The sequence below is a fragment of the Pan paniscus genome, chromosome 1 (genome assembly GCF_029289425.2).
Source record: "Pan paniscus chromosome 1, NHGRI_mPanPan1-v2.0_pri, whole genome shotgun sequence".
NCBI lineage: Eukaryota > Metazoa > Chordata > Mammalia > Primates > Hominidae > Pan > Pan paniscus.
Genome location: NC_073249.2, coordinates 198228970 through 198252524, shown reverse-complemented (window position 1 = coordinate 198252524; position 23555 = coordinate 198228970). Strand labels below are relative to the sequence as shown.

At 49.4% G+C, this 23555-nt stretch overlaps 2 protein-coding genes across 6 annotated transcripts in view; one reads left to right on the top strand and one right to left on the bottom strand.

Moving 5' to 3' along the window:
- The first annotated feature begins 981 nt into the window (after nt 1-981).
- On the top strand, nt 982-13274 carry RAB42 (RAB42, member RAS oncogene family). Of its 3 annotated transcripts, XM_063593551.1 has the most exons (3): nt 1329-1466; nt 2113-2297; nt 2419-5008. In XM_063593551.1, exon 3 carries the CDS (start codon nt 2525-2527, stop codon nt 2840-2842), a length of 318 nt encoding a protein of 105 aa, XP_063449621.1. In that variant the 5' UTR covers nt 1329-1466; nt 2113-2297; nt 2419-2524; the 3' UTR covers nt 2843-5008. The 3 variants fall into 3 exon arrangements, with proteins under 3 accessions (XP_054951960.1, XP_003828146.1, XP_063449621.1); XM_055095985.3 differs by lacking the exons at nt 2113-2297; nt 2419-5008 and adding an exon at nt 5101-13274 and having other exon boundaries at nt 982-1466; XM_003828098.7 differs by lacking the exon at nt 2113-2297 and having other exon boundaries at nt 986-1466.
- Nucleotides 13275-13418: 144 nt separating this feature from the next.
- TAF12 (TATA-box binding protein associated factor 12) overlaps nt 13419-23555 on the bottom strand; it is a 40000-nt gene continuing 29863 nt past the window's right edge. For all 3 annotated transcript variants that reach the window (XM_008953415.4, XM_008953416.5, XM_063593562.1), the window contains exons 5-6: nt 15696-15784; nt 13419-13898 (exon numbers count right to left, since the gene is read on the bottom strand). In XM_008953415.4, coding sequence (XP_008951663.1) covers nt 13863-13898; nt 15696-15784 — 125 coding nt within the window. In that variant the 3' untranslated portion in view covers nt 13419-13862. The remainder of the gene's footprint in view (nt 13899-15695; nt 15785-23555) is intronic.

Below are 23555 nucleotides of genomic sequence, written 5' to 3'. Positions count from 1 at the left end.
TGCCTATAATCCCAGCTACTTGGGAGGCTGAGTTGGGAGGATGGCTTGGACCCAGGAGGTGGAGGTTGCAGTGAGCCGAGATTGTGCCACTGCACTCTAGCCTGGGCGACAGAGTGAGACTCCATCTCAAAAATAAATAAGTAAATAAATAAAAACGAGACTAGAAAGACTAGAGTTGGCTGGAGCAACTGGAACTCCAGCCTCAGTGCCCTGGGTTTCCAGAAGGCCAGCCTGGAAAGGGTGGAGTAAACCTTGGAGGCTCATGTGCTGCCTCACCCTAGCCCCTCACCCAAGCAAAACTCAACCAGTGTCTTAGTGCTCGTGGGACCTGCTTTGTCCCCTTTTGTGGCATCGAAGGGGTGATGAAGGATGAGACAAACCTGGATGTGAGTCCCAACTCTGCTGTGTGACCTGAGACAAGCCGTGCCTCTGAGCCTCAGTCTCCTCAGCTCTAAGAGGGGCACTCCCATGGCACTATCAAAGGGTTGCTGTCCACAAAACATGAACTGACCGTTGGCCTCATACATGTTAGTTGTCAAATCCACAGGCCAACTGCACTCCCTTTAGAATTGCAGTTGTCTGTGTCTGTCCTGCCTCCTCAACCAGACTGTGCCCAAGTTCCTTCTGGGGCCCTGGTGTCCAACTCAGACAGGCATTAGAGGAAGCCGTGGGGGCTGTTGAACGTTGAACCTGAACACTGAACTAGAGGCCCCAGGCCAGGGCTAATGAGGGCTCCAGGAAAGGGCTTCTGGGTGGAGAGGGAGCATCTACTAACCACTCACTTCCAGAGTGGCCTTCCCGGGTCCAGCAGAGGGTTGGGCGCCAACTAGGGAACCCACAGAGGAGGCGGGGGGGGGGGGGGTGGGGGGGGAGGGGGCGGGGGAGCGGTGTGGAGCGGGTAAGGGGGTGGGGCTGGAGATTAAGGAATGAGTGAGGTGGATGCTTCAGCGCTGTTAGTCTCCTCCCCATGCCCCTCCTCACTTCATCTAGTTTAGTCCCTTTATCCTGTGAAGTAGGGGTCATCATTAGCCCCCTTTTACAGAGGAGAGAATTGAGGCTTCGAGAGAGAGAAACTTGGCCAGGAGTTTCCACTCGGTCCGACGCCCTCGGTGCCCCGCCGGGGACGGTGGCTGGGCGCGGGGAGCGGGGGGCGGTGCCAGCGGGGCCCCGGGCAGGGGCGGGGTCGGGGCGCGGACAAAACGGCCGCGGGGCGGCGGGGTGGCGGACGCGGCCATGGAGGCCGAGGGCTGCCGCTACCAATTTCGGGTCGCGCTGCTGGGGGACGCGGCGGTGGGCAAGACGTCGCTGCTGCGGAGCTACGTGGCAGGCGCGCCTGGCGCCCCGGAGCCGGAGCCCGAGCCCGAGCCCACGGTGGGCGCCGAGTGCTACCGCCGCGCGCTGCAGCTGCGGGCCGGGCCGCGGGTCAAGCTGCAACTCTGGGACACCGCGGGCCACGAGCGCTTCAGGTGCGGGTAGCCGGGGCGCGGGAGGGACTTCTGGTAGGGGGCTCGGTGAGCGTGCGCTCGGCCACGGCAACTCCCGAGAGGCCAACTCAGAGGTCAGGCGGAGGGCGAGGTCCCTGCCCTGGGTCCCGCCCGGTCCACTGGGGCCAGACCCTCCCCTGCTCGGAGTCATTTTTCCCACGAACACTGCGGGGTGGGTCGAGTCCCAGAGACCAGGAACATCCCTGGCTTTGAGCTCTGGACTCTGGAGAGATGCTGAGTGATACTGGCCCCGGGTGCTGAGAGCTCAGGGGAACAGAGCGGGAAGTGTCGAGGAGATGTGGAAGGGAGAGAGGATCAGCAGGAGTTTGCCAGGAAGAGAACAGAGGAACGAAGACCTAGGTCAGGGCAGCACCAGGCCTTCTCCAGGAATGAGGGATTCAAGTCACGCTTGCTCCCTAACTGGAGCACCCAGACTTTTTTCTTTTCTTTTTTTTTTTTTTTGAGACGGAGTCTCTCTCTGTCGCTCAGGCTGGGGTGCAGTGGTGCGATCTCGGCTCACTGCAAGCTCCGCCTCCTGGGTTCACGCCATTCTCCTGCCTCAGCCTCCCAAGTACCTGGGACTACAGGCGCCCGCCACCACGCCCGGCTAATTTTTTTGTATTTTCAGTAGAGACACGGGGTTTCACCGTGTTAGTCAGGATGGTCTGGATCTCCTGATCTCGTGATCCACATCCACCCGCCTCGGCCTCCCAAAGTGCTGGGATTACAGGCGTGAGCCACCGCACCCGGCCAGCACCCAGACTGTTAGGAGAGACACAGACACCGAGGCAGAGAACCACGGGGCCGTGTGAAGTGAGCACTGTTGGGGTGTGAGGCATTCTGTGGATCCCAGGGGGAGGAGGTCCTGCCTCTGGGGGTGTCATGGAGGCATCAGCCTCTCCCAGCTTACCTTTCCACCTCCCTGCCTCCCCAGGTGCATCACCAGGTCCTTTTACCGGAATGTGGTGGGTGTCCTGCTGGTCTTTGATGTGACAAACAGGAAGTCCTTTGAACACATCCAAGACTGGCACCAGGAGGTCATGGCCACTCAGGGCCCGGACAAGGTCATCTTCCTGCTGGTTGGCCACAAGAGTGACCTGCAGAGCACCCGCTGTGTCTCAGCCCAGGAGGCCGAGGAGCTAGCTGCCTCCCTGGGCATGGCCTTCGTGGAGACCTCGGTTAAAAACAACTGCAATGTGGACCTGGCCTTTGACACCCTCGCTGATGCTATCCAGCAGGCCCTGCAGCAGGGGGACATCAAGCTAGAAGAGGGCTGGGGGGGTGTCCGGCTCATCCACAAGACCCAAATCCCCAGGTCCCCCAGCAGGAAGCAGCACCCAGGCCCATGCCAGTGTTGACTCTAGGAGAGAAAGGGTTAAAGCAGTCCCAGCCTTAGCCCACCTGGTGGGATGGGGAGTGTTAATATCTCTCTGGAGGACAAATGACAGAAGGGTTCATATAAACAGTATCCTGACACAGTCATGCTTCCTGGATTTTGGAGTCGAGGCTTTCTACAGAAAAGAAAGTTCTGATGGCCAGGCATGGTGGCTCATGCCTGTAATCCTAGCATTTTTGGAGGCCAAGGACAGTGGATCACCTGAGGTCAGGGGTTCGAGACCAGCCTGGCCAACATGGTGAAACCCTGTCTCTACTAAAAATACAAAAATTAGCCAGGCGTGGTGGTGCATGCCTGTAATCCCAGTTACTCCGGAGGCTAAGGCAGGAGAATTGCTTGAACCCGGGAGGCAGAGATTGCAGTGAGCCAAGACTGCGCCACTGCACTCCAGCCTGGGCAACAGAATGAGACTCTGTTTCAAAAAAGAAAAGAAAAGAAAAGAAAGGCCTGAGAGACTAGATGTGCAACTTCCTGTCCTTGAGCCTCAGTGTCCCTATCTATCGATGGGGCTCATAAAAGATCCCACCTTGCAGGGAGGTGGTGACCACAAATGAGATAGTGGACAGGATGTGCTCACCCAGAGCCTGCCGCACTGTGAATTGAATGACAAAAGCTCTCATTCCCACTCCCTTTTTCTTGGCTGCGATGTGGCCACTCTGGCAGCATTCCTGGGCTCAGACACTGAGAAGCCAGCGTCAGGAAGCTGATGCATGGGCAAAGGCAGGTGCGGGGAATTCCAGGGGGAGCTTGGCTTGGAGGCTTCTTATGTCCTCAGGCTAAAATGATTCTGGGCATGGGATTAATATGTGACGTCAAACCCAGGGTTGCTGGCCAATGCCCCCCCGACCAGGCCCAGGGGCTGAAAAATGGATGTTGGAGGCTGGGATGAACATGAATGTGTAGCAACTATGTTGGGCACACAGTGGCCACTGTGATGAGCCACCAAGATCCCCCTTTCTGGCTGGGGAACCCATCAACCCTCTCCCCAGCTGCTGGAGTGCCACTGGATGATGGACTTCAGCTTGCCCCACTCTCTGGGAAAGGCCCTCCCTTCAGGGAAGCTTGTATCCAAAGTTCATCTCCTGGGGGGCCTTAAAGGACTTTCCCTCTTGCCCCAGCTCTGGACAACTCTGAAAGTCAAAACCAACTTTATCAGTCTCTGTGGGTTTCATTGAGGACACTGTTGTGACATCATAGCCAAGTTGTCCCCTTGCCCAATCCTGCTTCCTTTTCTTCCCCAAACAGGTATCCATTTCAAGAATATCCCCTAATAAACATCTGCACACTCATCTCCATCTCAGAATCTGCCTCCTGGTAACCTAACCTACGACGGGAACTGCTAGGCAGGGAATGTCCTGGGAGCAATTAGGGAAGGCTTCATGGAAGAGACACTGTTTATGTTAGGCCGAATCTCAGCAGGTGTAGGGCTTAGTGGGTATCATTGTGCTGTAGCAAAAAGCACAGCCACTTTGCTGGGTGCAGTGGCTCACGCCTGTAATCCCAGCACTTTCGGAGGCCTAGGCAGGCAGTTCACTTGAGGTTGGGAGTTCGAGACCAGTATGGCCAACACGGCGAAACCCTGTCTATACTAAAAATACAAAAATTAGCTGGGTGTGGTGGCTCATGCCTGTAATCCCAGCACTTAGGAGGCTGAAGCATGAGAATTGCTTGAACCCAGGAGGCAGAGGTTGCAGCGAGCCACGATCCCGCCACTGCACTCCAGCCCTCTAACTTGGGTGGCAGAGCAACACTCCGTCTCATAAAAAAAGAAAAAAGCATAGTCACTTAACTCTCTTTTGTGACCTTGAGCTAGTTACTTGGCCTCCTTGAGCCTTGGTTTCCTCCTCAGTCAGTAACATGAGACTGATAATCCCTCCCTCCTAGGGTTCTTAGAAGGTTTTCAGAATGAGTTTCTTAGCTTCCTCCCCATGGAGAGGGGGCTGAGGGGTCTTCCTGTGCACTTGGTCCTGCCTCTTTTTTTTTTTTAAACCCATAAAAATTCACCTGTTTTATTTTGTGGGGGGTGGGGAATATCCATGACCTCAGACATTTATATTTTATTTGTATTACAAACAATCCAGTTATACTTTTTTATTTCTAAATGTACAATAAATTACTGTTGACTGTAGTCACCCTGTTGTGCTATCAAATGTTAAATCTTATTCATTCTATTTAACTACATTTTTGGCTGGACGCGGTGGCTCACGCCTGTAATCCCAGCACTCTGAGTGCCGAGGCGGGCGGATCACCTGAAGTCAGGAGTTCGAGACTAGCCTGGCCAACATTGGTGAAACCCTGTCTCTACTAAAAACACAAAAATTAGCTGGACATGGTGGCGTGTACCTGTAATCCCAGCTACCGTGGAGTCTGAGGCAGGAGAATCACTGGAACCTGGGAGGCAGAGGCTGCAGCGAGCTGACACCGTGCCACCGCACTCCAGCCTGGGCGATAGAGCGAGACTCCATCTCAAAAAACGAATAAATAAAAATAAAATAAAAATAAAAACTATGTTTTTGTACTCATTAGCCATACCCACTTCCCCCCACCACTACCCTTCCCAGCCTCTGGTCACCATCATTCTACTCTATCTCCATGAGTTCAATTGTTTTAATTGTTAGCTCCCACAAGTAAGTGAGAATGTAAAAAGTTTGTCTTTCTGTGCCTGGCTTTTTTCACTTATAATTCCAGTTCCATCCATGTTGTTGCAAATGACCTGCCTCTTCTTTTTAAAACATCCTTATTCATCCTTGTGACAACGTGGTGAGGTTGGCACAATCATCCCCATTTCACAGATAAGAAAGCTGGGGCCAGGAGAGGAAAATTACTTGCTTTAGGGTATCTTTTCATTCCTTCATCGGTTTTTTTTTTTTTTTTTTTTTTTTTTTTTAGATACAGGGTCTCGCTCTGTTGCCCAGGCTGGAGTGCAGTGATGCAATCACACCTCACTGCAATGTCGACCTCCTGGGCTCAAGTGATCCTCCCACCTCAGCTTCCCAAGTAGCTGGGACTACAGGTGCACTTCACAAAGCTAACTTTTAAATTATTTGCAGAGACAGGGTCTCACTATGTTGCCCAGGCTGGTCTCACACTCCTGGCCTCAATCAATCCTCCTGCCTCAGCCTCCCAAAGTGCTGGGATTACAGGTGTGAGCCACTGTACCTGGTCTCCTTCATCAATTTTCTTTCTTTTTTTTTTTTTTTGAGACAGAGTCTTGCTCTGTCGCCCAGGCTGGAGTGCAGTGGGGCGATTTCGTCTCACTGCAATCTCTGCCTCCTGGGTTCAAACGATTCTCCTGCCTCAGCCTCCCAAGAAGCTGGGACTACAGGTGTGTGTCACCACACCAGGCTAACTTTTGTATTTTCAGTGTTTCACCATGTTGGCCAGGCTGGTCTCGAACTCCCGAACTGAGGTACTCTGCCCGCCTCGGCCTCCCAAAGTGCTGGGATTACAGGCATGAGCCACCGTGCCTGGTCCATCAGAGGCTTATTATTATTTTGAGGTGGAGTCTTGCTCTGTCACCCAGGCTGGAGTGCAGTGGCGCAATCTCGGCTCACTGCAACCTCTGCCTCCTGGGTTCAAACGATTCTCCTGCCTCAACCTCCTGAGTAGCTGGGACTACAGGCGCACGCCACCACGCCCAGATAATTTTTTGTATTTTTAGTAGAGATGGGGTTTCACCATGTTAGCCAGGATGGTCTCGATCTTCTGACCTCGTGATCCACCCGCCTCAGCCTCCCAAGAAGATGAGACTACAGGTGTGTGCCACCACACCAGGCTAACTTTTGTATTTTCAGTAGAGACAGGGTTTCACCATGTTGGCCAGGCTGGTCTCGAACTCCCAACCTCAGGTGATCCACCCGCCTCGGCCTCCCAAAGTGCTGGGATTACAGGCATGAACCACTGCGCCCGGATGCTTCGTCAATTTTTTTTTTTTTTGAGACAGAGTTTCACTCTTGTTGCCCAGGCTGGAGTGCAATGGCACGATCTCTGCTCACTGCAACCTCCGCCTCCCGGGTTCAAGCGATCCTCCTGCCTCAGCCTCCCTAGTAGCTGGGATTATAGGCATGCGCCACCACACCTGGCTAATTTTATATTTTTAGGAGAGATGGGGTTTCTCTATGTTGGTCAGCCCGGACTTGAACTCCTGACTTCATGTTATCCGCCTGCCTTGGCCTCCCTAAGTGCTGGAATTACAGGCATGAGCCACTCCCAAAGTGCCTGGTCCGTCAGAGGCTTATTATTATTATTATTTTGAGGCAGAGTCTTGCTCTGTCACCCAGGCTGGAGTGCAGTGGTGCAATCTCGGCTCACTGCAACCTCTGCCTCCGGGGTTCAAGCGATTCTCCTGCTTCAACCTCCTGAGTAGCTGGGACTACAGGTGCGTGCCACCACGCCCAGCTAATTTTTTGTATTTTTAGTAGAGATGGGGTTTCACCATGTTAGCCAGGATGGTCTCGATCTTCTGACCTCGTGATCTGCCCGCCTCGGCCTCCCAAAGTGCTGGGATTACAGGTGTGAGCCACCGTGCCGGGCCCTACCAGAGGCTTATTATTAAACCCACAGCAACCCCGTGAGGTTGGGCTGATCTTGTCCATTTCACAGACCTCAGCTCCAAGACAGAAAACTCATGTGGCTAAATTGGTGAACCCAGGCCAGCTCCAATAATCTTGTCCACTGCCTCAGGCCAGCCCCGGGGTGGGTCCTTTCTCAAACTTCAGCGCGCCAGTCCTACCCTCACTATCCCCCTCAGTGTGGCAAAATCTTGAGAGGCTGTAAGTGGCTTTGATGGGTGTGTGCCTGCACAAGCAGAGCGAGCCCAGCCTACAGGAAAGCCTGTGCCCAGGCTACAGGAAAGGCAGAGGCACCAGTGTACATTGTGCCACTCCTTTTGAGTCTCAGGCCTCTAGGTTCTCCTGTAATTCAGCATCCACACTGACCCAGAGGGATCTTTTTAAAGGACAGTTTTGGCTTGGCCGCCTCCCTGCTAGAATCCTCCTATGGCCCCACACCTACAGCATAAAATCCAAATCCTTTCACTCTAGTCCAAGCCTTTCATCACCTGGAGCCAGCTGCATCATCTCTAACCACTGGCCCAGGAGGCCAAATTCTGAACCAGTTGCGGCTCTGGACTTCGCATATGCTGTTTTCTGTGCCGGGAAAGTCCCAGCTCTCTCTCCCTGTGTTATCTGATCTGCCTGCAACACTCAGGTAGACGTCACCTCCTTTTAACCACATTATCCCAGCTGCCAAAAATAGGACAGGCTTTGCTGTCAAACCTGGTTTGAATCTCAGTTCCACTAACAGTGGGACCCTGACTAACTCACTTTATCTTTCTAAGCCTCAGTGATTTAAAAATGGGGATAATAGGCCGGGCGCGGTGGCTCACGCGTGTAATCCCAGCACTTTGGGAGGCCGAGGCGGGTGGAACACGAGGTCAAGAGATCGAGACCATCCTGGCTAACACCATGAAGCCCCGTTTCTACCAAAAAATATAAAAAATTAGCCGGGCGTGATGGCACGCGCCTGTGGTGCCACCCCAACCCTGAGGGCCAAGGAGAGAACTCATCCACCAGGAAGGGAGGGGTCAAGAGAAGGGGCCTTGGAGGCCATTTAGAAGGATGGACACTGGACTAAGGGCACAGGTCTGAGTCCTGACCTGCCTAGTGACCTTGGACAGGTCACACGACCTCTCCAGATCTCAGCATTATCTGTAAAATAAGGGCCACATTGGATGACCTCTGAAGGCCCTTTCTTTTGTAACTCCAGGTAATTGTAAGACCCTAGCTTAACTCTGCTTTCCTCCTCCCAGCTTCACGCCATGCAGGCACAGGGGATTCTTTCCAGGATGGCTCCCTGGTCCCAGATGGCTCCTTCTGTGTCCTTGGAACTCATCCTGTTGTTACAGCCAGACCCTGCCCCTGTCTTTTGGTTAACTCCTTCTTGGGAAAACATCTCAAGTCTTTTTTTTTAGATGGAGTCTCACTCTTGTCGCCCAGACTGGGGTGCAGTGGTATGATCTTGGCTCACTGCAGCCTCCACCTCCTGGGTTCCTGCTATTCTCCTGCCTCAGCCTCCCGAGTAGCTAAGATTACAGGCACATGCCACCACGCCCGGCTAACTTTTGTATTTTTAGTAGAAACAAGGTTTCGCTATGTTGGCCAGGCTGGTCTCGAACTCCTGACCTCAGGTGATCCACCTGCCCTGGCCTCCCAAAGTGCTGGGATTACAGGTGTGAGCCACCACACCCGGACTCAAATCTTATCACCTTTAGTCCAAAAAACTGTAGCAACTTCCGGCTAGTATCCCTCCTGCCTGCTTCCAATTCCACCTTCCACACTGGCAGCCAGAGAGGCTTTTAACATGCAAACATAGTTACACCACTCCTTCATCTGAAACTTCAGGGGTTCCCAAAGGCTGTGCAGTGGTGTGTGTGTGTTTTTTTTTTTTTTTTTTTAATGTGTGTGTGTGTGTGTGTGTGTGCAGTGGTTTTCAAAACTTTTTATCTGTTTTGAGCATCAGAATCCTCATCTGACGGAATGTTTCTCAGAGCCCTAAAAATGTCCAACAGTTAAGAAAGATGTTATGCAGACTGAAGAAAAGTGGAAAGCTTGGAACCAGCCTGCTGGGCCTCCCACACTGCAGCCTGCAACACACACACAACACACAGCAGCCTCCAAGGCATGGGCACTGAACTGAGGGCTCCATGTACCTTCATAAGAAGCCAGGATAGGCTGGGCACAGTGGCTCACACCTATAATCCCAGCACTTTGCGAGGCAGCGGTAAGCAGATTGCTTGAGCCCAGGATTTTGAGACCAGCCGGGGCAACATGGCAAAACTCTCTGTTTTTAAAAAATAAATGAAAAAAAAAGGAGGCCAGGCATGGTGGCTCACATCTGTAATCCCAGCACTTTGGGAGGTGGAGGTAGGAGAATCACCTGAGGTCAGGAGTTAGAGGCCACCCTGGCCAACATTGTAAAACCCCGTCTCTACTAAAAATACAAAAATTAGTCGGATGTAGTGGCGCACCTGTAATCCCAGCTACTCGGGAGGCTGAGACACAAGAATAGCTTGAACCCGGGAGGTGGAGGTTGCAAGAGCCGAGATTGCATCACTTCATTCATTCCAGCCTGGGTGATACAGTGAGACTCTCTCTCTCTTTTTTTTTTTTTTTTTTTAGATGGAGTCTCGCTCTGTCGCCGAGTCTGGAGTGCAGTGGCGCAATCTTGGCTCACTGCAACCTCCGCCTCCCAGGTTCAAGTGATTCTCCTGCCTCAGCCTCCTAAGTATCTGGGATTACAGGTATGCGCCACTATACCTGGCTAATTTTGTATTTTTAGTAGAGACAGGGTTTTTCTATATTGGTCAGGCTGGTCTCAAACTCCCAACCTCAGGTGATCCACCTGCCTTGGCCTCCCAAAGTGCTGGGATTACAGGTGTTAGCCACCGTGCCCAGCCTTATTTTTTGTATTTTTATTAGAGACAGGGTTTCGCCATGTTGGCCAGGTTGGTCTTGAACTCCTGACCTCAGGTGATCTCCCACCTCAGCCTCCCAAATTGCTGGGATTACAGGTGTGAGCCACCACACCTGGCCAAGGCTCTGTTTAAAAAAAAAAAAAAAAAGCCAGGGGCTGGGCGCAGTGGCTCACGCCTGTAATCCCAGCACTTTGGGAGGTCGAGGCGGGTGGTGGTCAGGAGATCAAGACCTTCTTGGCTAACACGGTGAAAACCTGTCTCTACTAAAAATACAAAAAATTAGCCAGGCATGGTGGTGGGGGCTTGTAGTCCCAGCTACTTGGGAGGCTGAGGCAGGAGAATGGAGTGAACCTGGGGGCACAGTTTGCAGTGAGCCAAGATCATGCCACTGCACTCCAGCCTGGGCGACAGTGTGAGACTCTGTCTCAAAAAAAAAAAAAAAAAAAAAAAAAAAAGCCAGAGTGAGGTGCACACCACTAAGCCTGAGAGCTGTCCACACTCCATGCTCACATTCCACTCAGCTCTAGCCACTCTCCTAATCTTGCACCTTGTGCTTTGGTCTCACTGACACATTCCGTTAGACCTGTGGGCCTTTGCACATACTACACTTTTGCTTGAAATCCCTCAGTGGCTCCTGTTTTTTTTTTTTGTTTTTTTTGAGACGGAGTCTCACTCTGTCGCCCAGGCTGGAGCACAGTGGCACGATCTCGGCTCACTGCAAGCTCTGCCTCCTGGGTTCACGCCATTCTCCTGCTTCAGCCTCCCGAGTAGCTGGGACTACAGGCACCTGCCACCATACCCACCTAATTTTTTGTATTTTTGGTAGAGATGCGGTTTCACCATGTTAGCCAGGATGGTCTCAATCTCCTAACCTTGTGATCTGCCCGCCTCAGCCTCCCAAAGTGCTGGGATTACAGGCATGAGCCACCGCACCTGGCCTCCTGTTACTTTTTTGACAGGCCACTCTTTGCTGGGATCTGCAACGTGCTGCATGGCCTGGCCCACCATACGTCACTCAACTGCCTCCAGGTTTATACACAAGGCAAATTTCTCTCCTTGAAAGAGATCCCTACACCCATCACCTGGATCCCTCACATCTCAGATCAAACAAAATTTCTCCCCAGCTGACCAGACCCCTCCCCCAGACCTATGACCCTCTCCTTTGAATTCCTTGTCCCAGTGCCAGTTTTACACTTATCTAATAACAGGATTGTCCCCTGGGTCTTTTTTTTTTTTTTTTTTTTTTTGAGACGAAGTCTGGCTCTGTCGCCCAGGTTGGAGTGCAGTGGTGCAATCTCGGCTCACTACAACCTCCACCTCCCAGGTTCAAGCAATTCTCCTGCCTCAGCTGCCTGGCTAATTTTTTATATTTTTAGTAGAGACAGGGTTTCGCCATGTTGGCCAGGCTGATCTTGAACTCCTGACCTCAAGTGATCCACCTTCCTTGGCCTCCCAGAGTGCTGAGATTACAGGCTTGAGCCACTGTGCCCAGTCACCTGGGTCTGTTTTTATTCATCATTGTATCCCTCTGCTTAGGACAGGCATGGGATTATAAATACTTGCTGAGTGAATGAACAAGTCCCTCAATATGCAGATAGGACAAGACTGAGATAGATGATGCCACTTACTTGTCACACTGCAAATCAAGAACTGGGGTTTTTTGATTCTACCTCAGCTCTTTCCATTAAACTTCCCTGATTCCTGTGTTCCCTTCTGTCTTAGTGGAGATCTCAAAACTAATTCTAGATTCCTTGGCTGCCAAGGTCAGTGACTCATCGTAGTACTGACACCCAGCTGGAGGCCCCTTGGTGTTTGATATCACCAACAGAATATCCTTTATGAGTGTCACCACTGGCATCAGGAGGTTCTGGGGAAAGTGAAACCCTTCAGCATCCTTGCCCTGATGGTTGGCCACAAGAGTGACCTGTTGGTGAGCACTGGGTGACACCACAGGGAAAGAAGCTGGCTGCCTCTTTGGGGCATTGAAACTTCAGCCAAGAGCAACAGTAACATTAGCACAGCCTCTGAGGAGCTCACTCAGTATATCTGTGAGACTGTGAAGTGGGGGGGACATGGGATCTAACCCAGGGTGGGAGGGAATTTTGAAATGCAGGGTCTCATCCTGGGCCAAGCTTCAGGATGCAGAGGACCAAAGCAAATCAAGGTGGCTGTGCCTGTGCTAGTGACCCTTGGGTAGGACAGCCATCCTCCCTAGAGCCCACAGAACTCTCACAATCCACAAGGGCCATGCTGGGCCCAGGACAGGATGATGCTAGGTGCCACTGAAGGACATGACCCAGAGGTCTGGAAGGCGCCTGGTTTCTTCTGCATGATGGTGAAAACACCAGGATCAAAGATACCAGCAACTAAGAAGAGATGGGCACCTGCACAGACATGCCTATCCTGAGGACAGGCGCCTACTCCCATCCTTTCTCAGGGACAGGGACAAACACAGCTTTCTCCAGGAGTTCCAGAAGAGCAGGCCAAAAAGGGTTTTTAGGCCGGGCGCGGTGGCTCACGCTTGTAATCTCAGCACTTTGGGAGTGCAAGACCTGTCTGACCAACACAGTGAAAACCCCATCTCCACTAAAAATACAAAAATTATCTCGATGTGGTGGCAGGCGCCTGTAACCCCAGTTACTTGGGAATCTGAGGCAGGAGAATCGCTTGAACCTGGGAGGCTGAGGTGGCAGTGAGCCAAGATCACACCACTGCACTCTAGCCTGGGTGACAGAGCTAGACTCCGTCTCAAAAAAAAAAAATTTAAAAAAAAACAAAAAAAAAAAACCCAAAAAGGGTTTTTAGGCATATAACATTGCCAAAACAAGGATGCCTCTTCAGTTGAGGGCCGTGAGAGAAGGTCACCCTACTCAATTCTTATGGCCGAGAAGCTGGACTCAAACTCCTGCTGATGTTATGGCCTCCCTTGGGGTAAAATGATGGAAAATCCCTGAGTTTTTCTCAAACACCAAAATGAATAACGATGCTGCCACCTGCTGACTAGAGAGCTACAATCCAGGCTTGCTTGTCCTGACTCCCTCTGGGATTTCAAAGGTACCCTGTCTTTCGATTAATAACTTCTTTATTCTGGAAAAGCAAATGAAAGTCATATTCATATAAACACTGACATTACAAAGTACAGGGAAAAGGGGAAGGGAGAAGGAAACAAAACCCTTTACAAATCCTGCTAATACTGTCTTACCCAAAAAGACCATAATGCTTTGTCCCATATTCAGTCACTTATATAATAAACCACAAATAAAATCTTCTCTGGAAGATACATTGCTCCTCTTTGAGATGGCAGGGAAAAGGGACCGGAAGTTGGGGTAGGAGGCTTTATTCTTTTGGCAGATCCTCTCAGTCATTATAGATATTGCTGCACTGTTAATAAAAAATATATGCTTCTCTGTAAAGCATTAAAAAAAAAAAATCCAAGGATGAGATGGCTGAGTTCTCAGCTCAAGTATCTCCAAATACATTGCTGTCCATTCCCTGACCTTTCCGTGTGTTATTTCTTGGTTGTTTTCCGGATCAATGCCATTCTCTGAAAGGAGAGACAAATAAGCAGTTATACAGCAGCAGCTGGAGTCAGGAGCTTTCTGGAACATTCTGTGTGGCTAGCAGGCCTCATGGTCTACACTGCAGGCTGCAGCCCTCAGAGACTTGCAGTCACAAGGCATCTCAGTAGATTCCTTTTAACTAGAGAGCAGTCTGCAAGGCCCCAAGAGATGTTTAGATGGGCTAGTGGACCCATTTCATCCACCAAACTGCTCTAGGCTAGCAGAATGGCAAAAAAGTTAAAAGCAGGAGAAAGTGACAGCTCTTGAGTTTTGGTGACTTAGAGAATAAGCTGGCAAAGCATGTGTTTTCTTTCTTTCTTTTTTTTTTTTTTGAGATGGAATCTCGCTCTGTTGCCCAGGCTGGAGTGCAGTGGCACAATTTCGGCTCACCGCAACCTCCGCCTCCCAAGTTCAAGTGATTCTCCTGCCTCAGCCTCCCCAGTAGCTGGGATTACAGGCACGTGCCACCACGCCTGGCTAATTTTTGTATTTTTAGTAGAGACAGGGTTTCACTACATTGGCCAGGCTGGTGTCAAACTCCTAACCTCAAGTGATCCACCAGGCTCGGCCTCCCAAAGTGCTAGGATTACAGGCATGAGCCACTGCGCCTGGCCAAGCATGTGTTTTCTGGGGTCCCTTGACCCCAATCTTTTCTCCGATGATGAACACAATAGGGAAGGGGCCTCAATTTCAAAGTGTTGCCACACACAAAGGGAGCTGACATTTCACATCTCATGACCTGCATTGAAGGAAAACTGAAGACTAACAACTTCTACCACAGTCCATCATGGAAACACTCAGATCACAGGTTTCATGATCTGAATTCTTTTACTATTACTAGCTACTAGCCAAATTAACAACTTACTTTGTTCATTCTTTTTGACCAAATACCAATATTATGGCATTTGTTGACTAAATAAATAGGGCAGAAAATGGTTAACTTGGGAGCATAAAGTGACAGTCCATTGTTTGGAGGGACTCTCTTCTGAACAGTGCAATCTTTCCATTCAGGAAACTGGTGGCTTCCCTTTAGGGCTTGCTTCGTGAGCTCTACAAACACCTGCTCCAGAGATACCAGGCTATGGCGAAGCAGGGGCACTCAACCAGGACTGCCCAGTTGTGCCTGCTAAGTTTGGAAAAAGCTCACGTTTCAAATCAGAGTAGCCACTTAAGTTAAGACAGAAAGGATAACAGCCTTGTCAGAGGGAGGCCAACACTGCTGTTGGACTGACCAAAGATGGGGATGACTTGCTCCACAGCAGAAGTAGTATTCTCACACTGACTCCTAGGTTCCTTGTTCAGAGGGAACCTTGTTCAAAGGTAAAACCAGGACACAGGCCAGAATGTCCAGCACGGCAGCCTGGATACTACCTGTCAGAACAAGTACAGCACATTTTTGCTTTCTTTAACCTGCCCTCTCTTCATAGGACCATATATGGTGTTGCAATCAGCAACAATGAAGGAAGATTTCATTAAGGAGGTATGGTGGGGCAAGCTGCATCCATATTAGAAGAACCCAGAATCAACAGCTTTAAGTGACACTTAACAGAGTTACGAGAAAAAACAGACCACATGTGGGAACAGCACAGCACCATGTGAATATCTTATTGATCTCCCGGAGACCGCTGCTGCCTCTTGCCCTCTCTGACCCTTGATCCAGAGAGTGAAGTTTGCTGTGTGGAGGAAGCGAGACCCCCTAGAAGGTAGCTGTGTGTATCCACTCTGAGACGTAACTCAAGGAATCAGCCCTGGCTGTCCCCAGGGCTCTGGCATTTCCTCACCTGTTTGTGAGCTTCTGTGGTGCAAGCTTTTTTGTAGGGTCGGATTTCTTCAGAGCCAAATCCTGGGATCCACATGTTCCACTGGCGCTCTGCAAGGAAGAAGCCAGCACAGAGATAAACGTACCAAGAAGGCAGTACCAGGAGTGCAATGTGACCCCCTTGGATCAGGGAGGATGAATGTGGGCATCTGGCTACTAACTCCACAAAGGGATTCTATTACAAATGGGGAAAATGGACATGGCTTCTCCAAGGTTTTTTCTTTTTTTTTTGAAGACAGGGTCTTCCCACTCTGTCACCCAGAGTGGGGTGCAGTGGCACAATCTTGGCTCACTACAGCCTTGACTACCCCAGCACAAGCGATATTCCCATCCTGGCCTCCCAAGTAGCTGGGACTACAGGCGCATGCCACCATGGCCAGCTAATATTTCTTATTTCTTATATTTCTTTAAGACGGAGTTTTGCTCTTGTTGCCCAGGCTGGAGTGCAATGGCGCAATCTCGACTCACTGCAATCTCCCAGGCTTCAACATTGAATATGCCACAGGCTCATTTGCCAGGTTCAAGCAATTCTCCTGCCTCAGCCTCCTGAGTAGCTGGGATTACAGGTGTGTGCCACCATGCCTGGCTTTTTTATTTTTTATTTTTTGGAGATGGAGTCTCACTCTGTTGCCCAGGTTGGAGTGCAGTGGCGTGATCTCGGCTCACTGAAACCTCTGCCACCTGGGTTCAAGCGATTCTCCTGCCTCAGACTCCCGAGTAGCTGGGATTCCAGGCATCTGCCACCGCATCTGGCTAATTTTTGTATTTTTAGTAGAGATGGGGTTTCACCATCTCAGTCAGGCTGGTCTTGAACTCCTGACCTCGTGATCCACCCACCTCGAACTCCAAAGTTCTAGGATTACAGGGATGAGACACCGCACCTGGCCCCAGCTAATTTTTTGTATTTTTAGTAGAAATGGGGTTTCACCATGTTAGCCAGGCTTGTCTCGACCTCCTGACCTCAGGTGATCTGCCTGCCTCAGCCTCCCGAAGTGCTGGGATTACAGGCATGAGCCACTGCGCCTGGCTGTATATTTCTATTTTTTGTAGAGAGGGGGTCTTGTTATGTTGAACTTTTGGGCTCAAGCACATCCTCCTGCCTCAGCCTCCCAAAGTGTTGGTATTACAGGCATCAGTCACCATGCCTGGCTTCCTCCAAGGTTTCTAAAGGACAAAATTCAAGCTTCTTGCAAAGAAAAAGAGGTAATTTAGTCAAAGCTGTGAATGCTGAGCCCTAAGGTTTCCATGCAGCTTATCCAATTCACAGAAAATAAATATCATTTATTTCTTTAGTTGTCTTAATCCTAAGGCTCAAAGTAACCCCTCTCACACCTAAGGGACATGAAGGCACTTCAAGCATTCTGGAATTAAGAGCCAAAGCTGAGGTCTGCTGCTTCACTGAGCAGCTGTATGATGCTGGCTCCCAGTTTCCTCATTTTTTATGTAGCCGTAACAACAGTAATAACCACTGACAGGGTGGTTGGGGCATTCAATGACATAATGCATGTGAAGTATTCAGCCCAGAGCCTAGGATAAACATATAGGTATGGATATAGGGAGAGGTATGTCCACACCACAGTTCCATGACCTGGTGCCCCTGGATATTATCTTCCTTATAAGATTATCACAAGAAGTTCCCAGAGGACAGGGACTTTGTTTATTCCTCTTTGACAGTAACTGGCATGGCCAGTTTAGGGCATGGCCCCCTAAACTCACGTATAAAGGTGTACGTCACTTTCAGCAAATCACAGGCATAAGCCACAACACCTGGCCCAATATTTCTTTGAAATGTTTTCTTTGAAAACAGAATGTCTGAAACCTTCCACTAACAATTTATGTTATTAGTATTTGAAAGTGACACTGGCCAGATGTGGTGGCTCATTCCTGTAATCTCAGCACTTTGGGAGGCCAAGACGGGAGGACTGCTTGAGCCCAGGAGTTCAAGACCAGTGTAGGCATAATAGTGAGACTGCATTGTTACTAGAAATAAAAATATTAGCTGGGCGGGGAGTGGTGGGTCACGCCTGTAATCCCAGCACTTCGGGAGGCCAAAGTGGGTGGATCACCTGAAGTCAGGAGCTCAAGACCAGTCTGGCCAACATGGCGAAACCTGGTGTCTACTAAAAATACAAAAAATTAGTCAGGCATGGTGGCAGGTGCCTATAATCCCAGCTACTTGGGAGGCGGAGGCAGGAGAATCACTTGAACCTGGGAGGCAGAGGTTGCAGTGAGCTGAGACGGCACCACTGCACTACAGCCTAGGTGACAGAGCGAGACTCCATCTCAAAAAGAAAACTTTTTTTTAGCTGTATGTGGTGGTGTGCACCTGTAGTCCCAACTACTTGGGAGTCTAAGGCAGGAGGATCACTTGAGCCCAGGAGGTAGAAGATGCAGTGAGCCATAATCACACCACTGCACTGCAGCCTGGGTGACAGAGGAAGATCCTGCCTCAAAAGAAAACAAAAAGGGCCAGGCACGATGATTCACACCTGTAATCCCACCACTTTGGGAGGCTGAGGCGGATGGATCACTTGAGGCCAGGAGTTCAAGATCAGCCTGGACAACATGGTGAAACCTCCTATCTACTAAAAATACAAAAATTAGCCAAGAGTGATGGTGAGTGCCTATAATCCCAGCTACAAGGCACAAGAATCCCTTGAACAGCCGGGCGCAATGGCTCATGTCTGTAATCCAAGCACTTTGGGAGACCAAGGCTGGTGGATCACAAAGTCAGGAGATCGAGACCATCCTGGCTAACACAGTGAAACCCAGTCTCTACTAAAAATACAAAAAAAAAAAAAATAGCCGGGCATGGTGGCGGGCGCCTGTAGTCCCAGCTACTCAGAAGGCTGAGGCAGGAGAATGGCGTGAACCTGGGAGGCGGAGCTTGCAGTGAGCCAAGATCGCGCCACTGCACTCCAGCGTGGGCGATAGAGCAAGGCTCCGTCTCAAAAAAAAAAGAATCCCTTGAACTCAGGTGGTGGAGGTTGCAGACAAAGGTTATTCTCTAGGAATTGAACTTTACAGTCAACAAAAAGTAGATAAAGTGTGCAAAGTCACTTTAAAGAAAGAGAGCAGGCCGGGTGTGGTGGCTCACGGCTGCAATCCCAGCACTTTGGGAGGCCAAGGTAGGCAGATTGCCTGAGCTCAGGAGTTGGAGACCAGCCTGGGCAACACAGTGAAAACCCGTCTCAACTATAAATACAAAAAATTAGCCAGGCGTGGTGGCGTGTGCCTGTGGTCCCAGCTAATCGGGAGGCTGAAGCAGGAGAATCGCTTGAACCCGGGAGGCAGAGGTTGCAGTGAGCGGAGATTGTGCCACTGCACTCCAGCCTGGGCGACAGACTGAGACTCTGTCTCAAAGTAAATAAATAAATAAATAAAAGACAAAAAATTAGCCAGGCGTGGTGGAGGGCGCCTATGTAATCCCAGTTACTCCAAAGGCTGAGGCAGGAGAATCACTTGAACTTGGAAGGCAGAGGTTGCAGTGAGCCGAGGTCACACCCTTGCATTCCAGTCTGGGCAAAAAGAGTGAAATTCTGTCTCAAAAATAAATAAATAAATAAATAAATAAATAATAAAGACAGTAGCTGCCACACATGAATACATACATGTATGTGTGTCTATTTATGTAACTATGTATACCTATATGCGTTACGTGTGTATACATATATCTTATATAATCTTTTTTATTTATTTATTTTTTGAGACTGAATTTTGCTCTTGTTGCCCAGGCTGGAGTGCAATGGCGTGATCTCGGCTCACTGCAACCTCCGCCTCCTGGGTTCAAGCGATTCTCCTGCCTCAGCCTCCCGAGTAGCTGGGATTACAGGCACATGCCACCATGCCCGGCTAATTTTGTATTTTTAGTAGAGGCAGGGTTTCTCCACGTTGGTCAGGCTGGTCTCGAACTCCTGACCTCAAGGGAAATGCCCGCCTCAGCCTCCCAAAGTGCTGGGATTACAGGCGTGAGCCACCACGCCCGGCCTATATAATCTTAATATAATAGCAACAACAATCATTTAGTGAATGAAATGTAGTAAATGCATGGTCAAAGCAACATTGTGCAAAGCATTCTATGTAAATTATCTCATTTAACTTTAACTTTTTTTTTTTCTGAGATGGGCTACTGCTCTGTCGCCCAGGCTGGAGTGCAGTGGTGCGATCTTGGCTCACTGCAACCTCTGCCTCCTGGATTCAAGCGATTTTCGTGCCTCAGCCTCTGGAATAGCTGGGACTACAGGCGTGCACCACCACGCCCAGCTAATTTTTGTATTTTTGGTAGAGATGAGGTTTCACCGTGTTGGCCAGGCTGGTCTCGAACACCTGACCTCAGGTGACCTGCCCACCTTGGCCTCCCAAAGTGCTGGGATTACAGGCGTGAGCCACCGTGTCTGGCCCCAATTCACATTTGTTATGCAACCATCAGCATCATCCATCTCCAGAACTCCCAAATTGAGGATATCCATCTTCCCAAACTGAAACTCTATATCCATTAAACAACTCCCTGTACCCCCTTCCCCTTAGCCCCTGGTAATCACTATTCTACTTATTCTACTTTCTGTCTCTATGAATTTGTGTTGTGGGGGATTATTATTATTATTATTATTTTTGGGACGGAGACTCTGTCACCCAGGCTGGAATGTAGTGGCAAGATCTTGGCTCACTGCGACCTCCACCCCACCAGGTTCAAGTGATTCTCCTGCCTCAGACTCCCGAGTAGCTAGGATTACAGGTACCCGCCACCACACCCAGGTAATTTTTGTATTTCTAGTAGAGACAGGGTTTCACCATCTTGGCCAGGCTGGTCTTGAACTCATGATCCACCCGCCTCGGCCTCACAAAGTGCTTGGATTACAGGCGTGAGCCACTGCGCCTGGCCGATTTGTTTTTTAATTATGTATGTACTTACTTATTTATTTATTTAGAGACAGGTTCTTACTCTGTCACTCAGGCTAGAGTGCAGTGGCATGATAGCTCACTGCAGCCTTGACCTCCCGGGCTCAAGTGATCCTCCTGTCTTAGCTTCCTGAGTAGCTGGGACTACAGGTGCACTCCACCATGCCTGGCTAATTTTTTAAATCTTTTGTAGAGATGAGGTCTCACTGTGTTAACCAGGCTAGTCTCGAACTCCTGGGCTGAAGCGATCCTCCTGCCTCAGCTTCCCAAAATGCTGGAGTTACAGGTGTGAGCCACCATGCCAGGCCACTAGTGGTGGTTGTAAAACATGTTTATAAATTCCTTTACCCTCCTGCTATCAAGAGGTGGAGTCAGCCGGGCGTGGTGGCTCACACCTGTAATCTCAGCACTTAGGGAGGCTGAGCGGGGAGGATCAGGCAGTCAGGGGTTTGAGACCAGCCTGGCCAATATGGTGAAACCCCATCTCTACTAAAAATACAAAAATTAGCTGGGCATGGTGGCGTGTGCCTGTAGTCCCAGCTACTCAGGAGGCTGAGGCAGAAGAATCCCTTGAACCTGGGAGACGGAGGTTGCAGTGAGCCAAGATTGCGCCACTGCACTCCAGCCTGGGCGACAGAGTGAGACTGTCTCAAAAAAAAAAAAAAAAAAAAAAAGAGGTGGAGTCTGTGTTCCCTCCCCCCGAACCTAACCTGGACAGGTTTCTGACTGTCTCAAAGAATAGAATTCACCAGGAGTGATGCTGAAGACTGTGTTAGAAAAGGCCATGAAGTTTTCTGCCGGGTGCTCATGGGATGTTAGTTCTGGGAGCCTTTAGCTGCCTAGCTGCCACATAAGAAGTCTAGCTATCCTGGGACTGCTAAAGGATGAGACCATATAGAGAGACAGTGGGTGGGGAAGATGGGAAGGGTAGGATTGGGAAATGTGAAGCGGAATGGGAGGGTTGGGAGGGACGGAGGGAGACGCCTGCAGAATCCCAGCTTTTTCAGTGTTCTTAGACCAGGCATCAGACACGGAAGATATGAAGGCTTCCGTTATGGGTTATTTAAATGTGTCCCTAAAAAAGATATGTTGCGGTCTTAACCTTAAGTACCTCCAGAATATGATCCTATTTGGAAATAGGGATGTTGCAGATGAAATTGGTTAAAATGAGATCATATTGGAGTAGGGTTAGCCCTTAATCCAATATGACTGGTGTCCTATGAGAAGAAAAGAAGAGACACAGAGACAGAGACACAGAGGGAAAAGGCCACGTAAAGACCGTGGCAAAGCCTGGATTTCTGTAGCTACAAGCCACAGAACACCAAGGATTGCCAGCCACCAGCAAAGGCTAGAAGGAGGCAAGAATAGATTCTTCCCTAGGGGCAGCAGAGGAAGGATGACCCTGCTGACACTTAGATTTCAGGTTTCTGGCCTGCAGAACTGTGAGAGAAAATTTTTTGTTGTTTTAAGCTGCCAAGTTTATGGTATTTTGTTAAGGTAGCCCTAGGAAACTAGTATGCCTTCCTTCAAGACAATCTCAGGCCCAGCCACTGCCTGACTTAGTAAAACTAGCTGAGCCCAGTCAACCCCCAGATTCATGAATAAAATCAACAACTGTTATTGTCCTAAACCACTGTTTTTGGGGTGGTCTGCTACACATTAGTGGATAACCAAAATATCTGTCCTTTTCTCTAGATACCAGCAACATTACCCGAAATGTGTTATTTACTTTACCTAGACTACCAATGCCTCCCCAAGGCAACAGCTTCTTGACACTGTGAAGAAAGTCTTTCAATAATTAGTCATGGGCTGATCTGCACTGAATCTCATTCATTTGGCCTGTCTCTATAGTTATAGACTGGGCTGGGCATGGTGGCTCATGACTGTAATCCCAGCACTTTGGGAGGCCAAGGCAGGTGGATCAACAGAGGCCAGGAGTACGAGACCAGGCTGACCAACATGATGAAACCCCATCTCTACTGAAAATACAAAAATTAGCCAGGTGTGGTGGTGCAGGCCTGTAGTCCCAGCTACTTAGGAGGCTGAGGCAGGAGAATCGCTTGAACCCAGGAGGTAGAGGTTGCCGAGATGGCATCACTGCACTCTAACCTGGGTGACAGTGAGACTCGATCAAAAAATATACATATATATTTTTATATATAAAGTATTATACATAAAGTATATACAAATATATATAAAATTATATATAAATATATATATAAATTATATATAAATATGTATACACACACATAAATATATACATATATATACATATATATAACACATAGTTATAGACTGATCTCTTTCTTTTAATCACATTGTATCCAATGCAGAGGGCTGCTTATTCATTTCCAAGTGATTATGGTCATCACTGTTAGCTGAGTATCTCCCAGAAAAACTCAAACTCAAATTTAGTGTCTGTTAAGTAGAAAAGGAGAATATAAAATTGTATGTATATTACGATTATAAACTTGGGAAAAATGCATAAATAGGCTAAAACTCTAAGGGAACACTGAAGAACAGTTTTATTTGAATGGTGAAGACATAACAGTACCTACATTTACTAGATCCTACTTCGTGCAGGCCCTGTGCCAGTCACTTTACAGACATGGTCTATAATTCTCACAATTATTCTGTAAGGAGGATATTATGATCCTCACTTTACAAATGAGGAAACAGACTCTAAGAAATACTAGGTAGGAAAAATAGGCTGATACAACTGGAAAGTGGCAGAATCTGGTTTCAAACCCATGCCTGGGCTCATTCTCCCTACCACAGATGGATTTCTCTTTTCTATTTGGTGCTGTTATTGAATTAATACATAAATCCCAGTGCCCAAAAGTCTGGTTCTGGCATGAAGGTTCCTCTGACTACACTTTCCCTGGCAGTCCTGAAGAAGTAGTTGAATATATACTTCAGGGAG